The following is an 11779-nucleotide window of genomic DNA, read 5'->3' as shown; positions in this document are numbered from 1 at the left end:
TAAAAAATCACAATTCCTTTAATCGTCCATCTTAGAATTTTACCAGGAATCCCTGTGAACTATAACTTGTAACAATCTTCAAAACAAAGATCTTTATGCCAGTTTTTCAGCATGTTCTCTCTTCTCTATTGTCCTAGGATCAAGAGCATAGCAGCTGATTTATAAACTATTACGTGGCACTTGTCTGAGTCAAGAGCCAAGTTAGAAGTTATGCTTTACTCCATAACTTCCCCTTAGAATGACCTAAGTTCATTCTCAACTTCCTAAAAGCAAAATATAACATTGGAGATTTGCTTTTCTGGCCAGCCATCCCAGAACCCAAGCATAGGTATCAACCCAATTACTGGCACTAACATTTTAGAAAACATTTGAGTCTGAAACTTTTTTCAAATCAGCCCTGGTTGGTGTGGCTGTTGGTTGGAACATCACCTGTACACCAAAAAGAACAACAACAAATGGTGGTGGGTTCAATTCCCTGTCAAGGCACATACCCAGGTTACAGGTTCAATCCACAGTTGGGGCACGTGCAGGAAGCAGCCAATTGATGTTTCTCTCTGAAGCCAATAAATACCCCTGGCTGGTTTGGCCCAGTGGACAAAGCGTCGGCCTGCGGACTGAAGGGGTCCTGGGTTTCATTCCGGTCAAGGGCACATACCCGGGTTGCAGGCTCAATCCCCAGTTAGAGGGGGTGCAGGAGACAGCCGATCAATGACTCATCACTGATGTTTCTCTCTCTCCCTTCCACTCTGAAATCAATAAAAAAAAATTTTAAATCAATAAATAAAACTTTTTACAAATCAAAGCACTAAGAATATTTAAAACACAAATTAACTCCCTTCAAGTTACAATGGTAACTCGAGTTTCTCTAGAAATCAATTGACCCTCAAAGGTGACTAAACCTAGAGCTGAAAAACTCGCACCTTTCCTAACCAGCTATAGGACAGTGTCCCCTTTCTGCAGTCTTCCTGTCTGTGACAGGGATCTTTCTAAAGACCTGCACCAATAATCACTCTTTTAACTACCTCATTCGTTTCCTTGGGTGGCAGTTTTTCTCTCAATACCAAGATTGCCACATCCTTAAAGACAGGATAGGTAATGAATTGATTTGGACTACTTAATTTTCTTCATAGCCAGGTTACAGGTCATTTTTTTCCAAAAATATACATCATTTTTGAGAAACAGACAAGTGATTTATGAAAGAAAAAGAGACCTTTTCACATTCAGGCAAATAATATCACTGGGTTTAGGCTAGAGATTTTATTTTAAAAAGATAAAAGATGGAGGCGCAATAATATTTGGCATTTTTAATTTAGGTTTGTTTTATTTAAGTTTAATGTTAATTCCATGCTGTGTTTCAGTAAGAACAATACAGATTCTGTATCTGTGGCTCCAGTCAGATATCCAGTAGTACAAATTAGCTTCAAGTTACACATACTGAACAAAAGAGGTTGAGCGAGCGAAGGAGGGGGGGGCCAGGGAGAGGGAAGGAGAAGAAACAAAGAATTGAACACGCATGCAGGCTTTTCCATACCACCTTCAACGCTAACCTGCTTCAGAGGGAGAGTAAAAGTAGGCAAGAATGAGCAGCCACGGATTGTTGAACTGTTACCAGCACCATGCTTTTCAGCAGAGTTCGAATACTTTTTACAGCAAAACCATTACAACAAACTCCCCAAACAACCTTTAACCACCTCAAGCTAACACCCAATTAATCTTAAACATTGGTATAAAATTCAATTTAAACAATTAGAAAAAGGAAAAATGATACCACCTATGCCACTATAGTGTGATTAACCTCTCTCTTAGATGCTTGCTTCACCTAGAAGTCTAATGGCTTTCAAATGTAATTTCCATTTCTAATGGTGACCTTGCCACATCTGGCAGGAGACAATACAGTAATGCTGAAAAAGCCTCTATGCAGTCCTGTTAGTGTCTTAAAGAACCTAAAAGCTGGGACCAGTAAAATCCACAGAAATTCACTCTTGCCTTTAAGAACTTTTGAAAACTGTTTTTTAAAAAAAACCAACAGGGCAGGAACCTAAATTCTGAGACCAAATGTAAAAGTCAGATTTGGTGGTTCTCAGTGACAATGGGGGAATTTCCAAGAGGGAGTGGGATGGGAAGGAGTGGGGGTGGTCAGAGATGGTTTCTCTTGTTGGCTTTTATGTCTCACTGATTTTCATCTTCCACATCCTGCAGCGCTTCTTTATTCTGCTCTTCACCTGCAAAGAAGAATAACAGTTACTTATTTCATACTGACTAGGCTGTCATGGTCACAAACAAAGGTATCACTCCAAACAAAAAGACCCCTTTACATTTGCTACAATTGGTATTAAACACACAGACAAGCAAAGAACTTCTACCATCCTTGATACCTGAGATGCCTAAGCCAAAAGGTGCTGCTGGATCAAAATCTTAAATGGCCAATAGTTAGAATCAAAAAAATAACTGACACACAGTAAAAATCAATGTTTTTACCCTCAATAAGCTCTTGTAGACAGCCATGGTAACCATATTATTAAAATGATTTTCAAGCTTTCATGTATATCGTGTCAAAATATCCTTTTCTCAATAACCTCACTTCATCAAGAATCAGGAATATTTTACAAATTTTTTTGCAAAATCTAATTTACCCACAATCTTCATATCAGAAATGCTTCAATAAAGAAAACCAAGCAGTAAAATGTTCCAAAGGCCTTCTACAGTTTTAGAGAGAGGATTCTGCTTTTGTAAATATTTTGTATTTTGTATCTTGGCCAATCATATACCAAACCATAACCAGATTTCCCACTTCAGAGTGAAATAGCACTCAAACCAGACCACTGAGGTTATTAAAGAAGGGCATTTGGACCAGTTCTCTCATGCCATTTTTCTTTTCCCCTTGAACATGACAATTAGCCTGAAGAGTTTCAACTGCACTAGGACATGCAATAGAAAGCCAGCCTATTCATCTATTAACAAGCATTAAACAAGTCAGCCATAATAAAGAAGCATGCACACTTTAGCTAAAAAATAAAACAGGTAAAAGTTACATTTTGTGCTTTAACCCTTTGAGTGCCAACCAATATCCTAGGAACTATGCTAAAATTGCCAAGGCATTTTTGCTGATTTTACAGCAGTTTAGGGAAAAAAATATGAATCGCAAGTAAATGAAGTTACATATTCAAAAACTTAAGGAAACCTTTACTACATTTGTTTTCTGCACTTAGGTGCCATCTGTCAATAAAGAGTGAACTGCATCTAATAGTGACACTGCAGGAGGAGCGCAATAGCGCTCCCAGCACTTTTGGCGAAAGACAGGAGGATCGCGATTGCGCTCCCCGGCACTCTAGGGGTTAACAAACCATTTATAATTCTTACATATTACTAATTTGAATCAAAATTGAAAAAAATCAATGAATTGATTCAACAATCATAATATGACAGTTCAGACCATCCATTCATACTGCTTGTTAAATTAATTAGGATGGACAATAACACTAACACTGATAGCCTACAAACATAAAGCATTTACCCTTAGAATTTTTTAAAAGTCTTAAAGACATTGATATGATAAACGAGCAATAACGTTTAAGTAAAGTTTAGTTTGTCATTTCAATTTTCCTTTGTGATAAAAATCTTTAACAGATATGTGACTAAAAAGTACTTGAGGGACATAAAGATTTTTTACTTATGTACAGAAAAAGACATGCAAAACACAAAAATATCCATTTACTGAGGAAAGAAATGATGGACCACCCAGCTATTCTTCCCCCCAAGAACAATAATGTACTCAAACTTAGGAAATGATAGGAACAGTCACTCACATTTTAAACAGCAATATGCTGCGCCAAAATATGGTTAACATACAACAATAGAGCACACTCTAACTCACTCAAGCAAACATTAGATTTGCCAAAAGTTCCAAGTAACTTTGGCATAAAAATATTGTCACATAAATCACACCCAACCAAAGGTGATAGAGAGTAGCAGAAAATAAATATCTTAGAATGTTTTGCATCCTGGAATGTACAACAGGCAGTTTTGTAAGCGACAGGATGATGATATGCAAGCATGATTAGTGAAGAACCAAAACTTAAAAGCAGAATTCACTGTGCCATGATAATGACTTACAAAGTAGTTTTTAGGAAAGGAAGAGTTGGATTTTCCTTTAGGAATCTATATTGCAAGGAGAAAGGGAGGGAGAACAATCACATGAAAGCAACATTACAAGAAAAATAAACCAAGAGAGCAGGACAAAGGAAAAACAATGATTTTTAGGGAGAGTCAGATTTTGGTCTTTTTACTTTATATTAACTTCACTCTAAGAAATACTGTTCCTTTTCTTTTACCTTTAAAGAGGATGAAATAATATCCTTTTAAAAGGTATGCAGAAGAAAAGTTTTCCTTGGATGTATTTCTTTGCCCACTGTTTATAGGTTTTGGAGGAGGAATGGGGGGCAGAGAAAACACACATTTCCTTTCTGTGGATTTGCATATGAAACAGTCCTCTCTGATCACAGATTAAGAAAAAAAGGACTGAAATGGCCTCATGAGAAAAAGTTGTGATCCCTTTTAAAGAATTATGTCCCAACACAATCAGACAGACATAACATATTCTGCAATCATAAAACATAAAAGTGTATAAAAATAAAAGCTTGTGAACCACATATTTTTCCTTTAGAAATCCTCAATTCAAATGTTTGGCACAATTTTTCCTAGTTAGTAAAGTAAAAAGGAGAAAACCATCTATATAATCCTTACTCTAAATTCAAGTAACATCCTAGAAAACTACCAATTCTATGACCACAATTCTCCTATCTTCAGCATTGATTCTAAGTCACAAAACAAATGAAATAATTCATATGTAATGCTATACCTTTTAGCAAAACTAGCAATTTCCTAGTACCCACAACAATTTATAAATTCAGATAGTTTGTTAATTTTAATAAAAGGTCAAGATACTACTTGAATTTTCTATTGTTTTAACTAGCATGTTTCATAATTCCTATTTTATAATAAAGTGAAAATTGGTGTGTTTCAAACAAATTTAACAAGCCAATTTACAAAGTAAAAAGGATTTGAAGCAACTAGATTCCACTAGATTTAAAAAAAAAAAAAAAAAACTTTTAAGATTAATCTTATGCCGCCCTAGCTGGTTTTGCTCAGTGGATAGAGCATCGGCCCGTGGACTGAAGGGTCCCAGGTTCGACTCCAACCAAGAGCACATGCCAGGGTTGTGGGCTCGATCCCCAGTAGGGGGTGTGCAGGGGGCAGCTGATCAATGATTCTCTTTCATCATTAATGTTTCTCTCTCTCCCTCTCCCTTCCTCTCTAAAATCAATAAAAATATATTTTTAAAAAAATTAACCTTATGCTAATAAAAACCTTCCCAACTATAAAAACATAAGTAGTTTATAGAAAATATCCTATTAGATTAATCTTATGCTAATAAAAACCTTCCCAACTATGAAAACGAAGTAGTTTAAAGAAAATATCCTATTTTAGCCCGGCTGGTGTGGCTCAGAGGTTGAGCATCGACCTAGGAACCAAGAGTCACACATGCCCAGGTTGGGGGCTCAATCCCCAGTAGGGGTTGTGCAGGAAGCAGCCAATCAATGATGTTCCTCTCATTGATGTTTCTATCTCTCTATCCCTTCCCCCCCGCCGCCCCCACTGTGTGTGTGTGTATCTCCTATTTTTAAATGATTCATTTCATTTCATGACACCCGATAACAAAGAAACAGAGTATCTTTGGTTCTGTATAAAAACGGAGTGACATATAGTCTACTACCAATCAATTCTTGGTTATCAGTGATAATGAACAGAGTAGCACTAGAAAATATAAGCTTTATTTTCTATCTAACATTGTAATTTAACAACTTGTAAGAATTGGCATCAAATGTCTAAAAAAAACAAAAAAAATAACATTTCAACCCAGGTCATCTTCATTATTTTTAGCCTCAAATAAATGTTCCCTGGTTCAGGTGTATAGTTTATTGATTAGGCCAATATGGCTTAACCAAGTCATAAGTTCAAAGGTCTTGAATCCCAGATTCATGGTAGTGATTGCCTGAAGTGCTATGTTGAAAAGTAACCAACAGCTACATCTGGCTTTGTTGGAAAAGTGTGCAAGTAGGTCAGGTCACATGTGCTACATATTTCAAGCCAATCCTTGTCACATATCTAAATACTTTATACAGTAAGCCCTAGAAGATGCATCACCCGATTCTCACTTTAGCACCATAACCTGTCTAAAACCTGACTTTCTAGTAAGGAAAGTGACAATTTATATGCCTTGATACCCATTTTCAGATACACCTTTAAAAAGTAGAATACGCCCTGACCGGTTTGGCTCAGTGCATAGAGCGTCGGCCTGCGGACTGAAGGGTCCCGGGTTAGATTCCGGTCAAGGGCATGTACCTTGGTTGCGAGCACGTCCCCAGTAGGGAGTATGAAGGAGGCAGTTGATTGATGTTTCTCTCTCATAGTTGTTTCTAACTCTCTATCCCTCTCCCTTCCTCTCTGTAAAAAATCAATAAATTAAAAAAAAAAAAAAGTAGAATACTTTTAAAGACAGTACAGTATGTTGATCCAGGAGACTACAGCTAGCCTCAAGCAATGAAACATATACTTCAATTTGGGGAACATACCCTTAAAGCAGTGGTTCTCAACCTTCCTAATGCCGCGACCCTTTTATACAGTTCCTCATGTTGTGGTGACCCCCAAACATAAATTTATTTTCGTTGCTATTTCATAACTGTAATTGTACTACTGTTATGAATCATAATGTAAATATCTGATATGCAGGATGTATTTTCATTGTTACAAATTGAACATAAAGTATAGTGATTAATCACAAAAACAATATGTAATTATATATTCAATATGTGTTTTCCGATGGTCTTAGGCGGCCCGTGAAAAGGGTCGTTGGACCCCCAAAGGGGTCGTGACCCACAGGTTGAGAACTGCTGCCCTTAAAGAATCTGCAGCTAAAACTGACAGCAAACCTTTTGTTTCCACTCTCTGCATCACCACCAACAACTGTAAAACAATCTATGGTCAATCACACTAGTTTGTCCTCCCCTATTTGTGTATGAAAATGATTCTTTTGAAATAGGCAGAATAAAATTTCCTTTAAAATAAAAAAATAAAAGTGACAAATCTGGGCTTTTACCTCATTTAGAATAAACAGTAAATCCTCCACCTCACCATAAGATTAAGTTCTATAGATTACCCTAGTAATTATTTACTACTAAAAACTCTAAAAGAAAACAAACACCAGACCTCTTATTAAATAGGACCTAAGGGCAGGACATTCCATTTGCTGTACACAATCCAGAGGGGGAAAATCCTTTTTTGAATAAAAGATTTCCAGAGGATGCTTCATAAATATCTACTGATACATCTAGTTTAATCTGAGGACACAACTCAAAGCAGTGATTATGACACTCAAAAATACAATGAACTCCAGACCCCTAAATTTGAATCTGAGTAAGATAAAATATTCTTCCTCTCTCAAAACACACTGTGAGGAAGAGGTAAACTAAGTTTAACAAACATTAATTAGAGGTAAAATTTTTAAATCTTTAAATATTAATAAAAGATCCCCTTTATCACCTTACAGCCCAGAATGGAAGAATGTACTTTGATACCTTTTTATAAAAATGTAGTAATTAAACTTGGATAGTTTGGAGGAAATTGTAACTTGATGTAAAGAAATACCAAGGAGCCCTGGCCAGTTTTGCTCAGTGGATAGAGCGTAGACGTGGGAACTAAGGGATCCCAGGTTCAATTCTGGCCAGGGGCACATGCCTGGGTTGTGGGCTCGGTCCCCAGTGTGAAGGAGGCAGCCAATCGGTGATTCTCTCTCATCATTGATGTTTCTGTCTCTCTATCTCTCTCCCTCCCGCTCTAAAATCAATAAAAAAATTTTTTTTAAAAAAAAAGAAATACCAAGGAGCCCTTGCCAGTTTGGCTTAGTGTCAGCCTGCAGAATGAAAGGTCCCAGGTTCGATTCCGGCCAAGAGCACATGCCCAGGTTGAGGGCTTGGTCCCCAGTAGGGGGCATGCAGGAGGCAGCTGATAAATGATTGTCTCTCATCATTGATGTTTCTATCTCTCTATCCCTCTCCCTTCCTCTCTGAAACCAATAAAAATATATTTAAAAAAAGAAATACCAAGGAATTTCTAAAAGTAAAAGATCCAACAACAGAGACACACATTTAACTTCAGCTTTCTTACCATCACCCTGCATGTCTGAAGTCCATAGTGTCAGATTATCACGTAACAACTGCATGATAAGTGTAGAGTCCTTATAGCTTTCTTCACTCAGCGTATCCAGTTCTGCAATTGCATCATCAAAAGCTGCTTTTGCCAATCTGCAAGTATTTACATAAATGTATTACAAAAATAAAGTTCAAAAACAGAATTAGAAATGTTAGATATCATTCTTCAATTATCCCACAATATGTAATAGTGACATTGAGTACTTGGGTTTAGGCATTTAAATAAAGGAAAAGCACATGTAACTGATGAAAATTAACTTTCTACTTAGTTTTGTAACCTGGCAACTTTTGGACTAAATAGAACTTTCGGAACATCACTTCTTACTATGCTTTCAGCAAGCCTATCAGTAAATAAGACTATATAGACCAAATTCCAAACTAAAGCACCACCAAAATATGTGCATAATAAAGGTATTACCAAGTCCCAGTCAACAGATCACTTATTTAACAAAGTTTTAATGCAAAAATAAATTTTTGGACAGTATCACAGTTTAATTCAATAGAACTTAATGTTAATGGAAGTTAATGTTTGTTTCCCAAAACAAACAAACAACAAAGGGCAATATAGAACCTATGGAAATGTAATCGTAACACTCATTTACTGTTAGTTTAAAATAAACAAAATCCACATTTATTAAGTACTGTGTACTATGTACAACAAGTGATGTTAGACACAAATGGGGAAACAGAAAAGAGGAAAAGGAGCCATAGCTGGTTTTGCTCAGTGGATAGAGTGTCGGCCTGCAGACTGAACGGTCCCAGGTTCGATTCCGGATCAGGGCACATGCCCAGGTTGCAGGCTCAGTCCCCAGTGGGGGGCATACAGGAGGCAGCCAATCAATGATTCTCTTTCATCATTGATGTTTCTCTCCCCGCCCTCCCTCTCTGAAATCAATAAAAAATAGAAAATGGAATAGTATAGAGAGCATAAGCATGCCTATATTAAAAATATACCTAACAAAGACTGAAAGCTAATATATAAAAATAAATATATTATTGTAACTCTTCTCCTTCCTTTTTCCCACTCTCTAACAAGTTAGAGATTCTTTTTAATCTACCAACAAAAATTTTCCCCATCAACCTAATTATTTTAACTGCTCTCCTAGTGAAATGAAGTAGGTTTACCTTGAATTGAGATACCTGTGGCTTTATAGTATACAAAGCACACAAAGCATTTTCAGTAAGAGCCCAAAGAATGCTTTATTACATGGCCAACCTTACAAAGGCAGTCCACAGGGTACAAGACAGAAAACCAAATAGCTATTTATTCTCTTTTGTAACCTTCTTGCCTTTCATAGTGAGAGTTTTTGTTCTCCTCCATAACTTACCTGCAGGCACGGTCAGGGGAATTAAGAATTTCATAGTAGAATACGGAGAAATTGAGAGCAAGACCTAAGCGAATAGGGTGTGTTGGTGGAAGTTCTGTCATTGCAATATCACTAGCAGCTTTGTAAGCCACTAGGCTGTTCTCTGCAGCCTCCTTCCTGTCATTTCCTGTGGCAAATTCAGCCAGATACCTGTGGTAGTCCCCTTTCCTAAAACAAAACAAAACAAAAACCAGAATTAGAAAAATGCTTTTTAAATGAAAAATAACTGTTAAAATTTCTACGTAAAGAATATACTAAACAATTAACTGGTATACTTCAGTAATTTTTTAATAGTCTCTTTCAGGAATAACTAACTCATCTATTTAATTTTCCTCCTTAGAGATTTCCTGTCAAATATAAGCAAACCCCTAGAGAAATTAACTAACAACCTCAAAAAGAAAGAAAAAAAATCAACAAATTTATCACTTGATAGGCTAGATTAAATAACAAAAATTATTCCAAAGAATGGCACAACAGTTTGTTAATCATGAAATAAAATTTTCATATAAAAATGTTAAGATTGAGCTACATAATGCTTTGCTGAAACTAGTGGGAAAACCACACACAGGCAAACAAATGTAAATAGGTAAAGCAAAACCTACTACATTTTTACAGTAATAGTCTGACCATCTTAAATGCTGTAATATTAATATTTCATTAGCAGTGAATTTGCAAATGAGAATTCAAAAATTAATTTAAGTTTTGAGAATCACTCCTCCCATGTAACTATACTTCCAACATTTAAGAACTACTCTTACATAAAAATTGAAAGCCTATATAGAAAAAGTGATGATTCTAAGAGGGCCAACATTTAATCTGACATTTTCCCTTCTAGTATAGAACCTACATTTTATAATAGAAAACCTTGGACTCGCCAGTGTTAGCTGCTGGAATGAGGTGTTTGTCCAGTACATCCAGAATGTCACAACAGATTAACTTTAGTTCAGTCTCAACCTGGGGGGAAAAGTCAAAAAATTGTTTCAGTCTAAGAAATTATAAATTATCACATATCTGGTTTTGAAGAAGAGAGCCATATTAAACCAAAAAGCAGAGAAAAGTTATCTCCAGGTTATAGAAATTATTTCTTTCTACGTGCTACTTATTAGTCAAGTGCTTTTTTAAAATTTTTATTTTATTGATTTTTTTAGAGGGAGTGAGCAAGTGAGCGAGGCAGGGAGAGAGGAAGAGGAAGAGAGAGGGGAGAGAGAGATAAACATCAATTAGTCGCCTCCTGCATGCATGTGGACCGGAAACGAATCCGCAACCTAGGAATGCGCCCTGACAGGAAATCAAACCCACTACCTTTTGATGTACTTGGTGACCTCCAACCTACTGAGTCACATAGGCAAGAGCTTTTAAAAAAATGAACTCATAGTTCAGGTACAGAAGAGTAACACTGACTACTACTTACTAAGTGCTGCACATTTTTATTAAATTCTCTAATGAGGTACTATACTCAGAACCTCAGTTTTTCCATCTATAAATTGAAATACCTACTCTTTATAGGGGATCATTTAAAGATTAAATAACTACAATATCTTACACAATTATATATCACCCCACTCAGAACAGTACACAGGAGAGCTGGAAAGTCTATAAATATGGATTCCCCTTTCCTCCCCTTAACTCACTCCCCATGCTACTTTGTGTCTGCTTCTGTAATTTCTCTCACTGTACTCTGTTATATGCCTTTTTTTTTTTTTTAATATATCTCTTATTGATGTCAGAGGAAGGGAGAGGGAGAGAGAGATAGAAACATCAATAATGAAAGGGAATCACTGATGGGCTGTCTCCCTCCTAGGGATGGAGCCTCCCTACTAAGTCCCAGGAGGGAAATCAAACCTCCTGGTCCATAGGTCGACACTCAACCACTGAGCCACACAAGTTGGGCCCACGAGGATCAGTTTCTTAACAGTAGCACTACTGACATCTTGGGCTAGATATGTTGTGGGAGATGATGGTCCTAAGTACAGCACTTATGATTAGCAGTATTCCTGTCTCTACCAATATATGCCAGTAGCACCCTCAAAATTGTGACACCAAAAATGTCTCTAGACATTGCGAAATATCCTCTGAGGAGCAAAATCACCCCCTGGATGAGAACCACTACATCAAAAGCTATCAAACTTTAACCAAAACCCACAG

The 11779-nt window shown here is 36.7% G+C and overlaps 1 protein-coding gene across 2 annotated transcripts in view; it reads right to left on the bottom strand.

Annotated features, from left to right (window-relative positions):
* Positions 1-1294: 1294 nt before the first annotated feature.
* The window catches only part of YWHAE (tyrosine 3-monooxygenase/tryptophan 5-monooxygenase activation protein epsilon), a 40739-nt gene continuing 30254 nt past the window's right edge, over positions 1295-11779 (bottom strand). The window contains exons 3-7 of one of the 2 annotated variants that reach the window (XM_059669221.1): positions 10482-10588; positions 9596-9802; positions 8224-8360; positions 4114-4158; positions 1295-2222 (exon numbers count right to left, since the gene is read on the bottom strand). In XM_059669221.1, coding sequence (XP_059525204.1) covers positions 4151-4158; positions 8224-8360; positions 9596-9802; positions 10482-10588 — 459 coding nt within the window. In that variant the 3' untranslated portion in view covers positions 1295-2222; positions 4114-4150. The remainder of the gene's footprint in view (positions 2223-4113; positions 4159-8223; positions 8361-9595; positions 9803-10481; positions 10589-11779) is intronic. The other variant, XM_059669220.1, reaches the window with a different exon arrangement.

Source organism: Myotis daubentonii, chromosome 16 (assembly GCF_963259705.1).
Source record: "Myotis daubentonii chromosome 16, mMyoDau2.1, whole genome shotgun sequence".
In the NCBI taxonomy this organism is placed as follows: domain Eukaryota; kingdom Metazoa; phylum Chordata; class Mammalia; order Chiroptera; family Vespertilionidae; genus Myotis; species Myotis daubentonii.
Note: the sequence above shows the minus strand (reverse complement) of the source record. Positions and strands in the feature narration are given on the sequence as shown.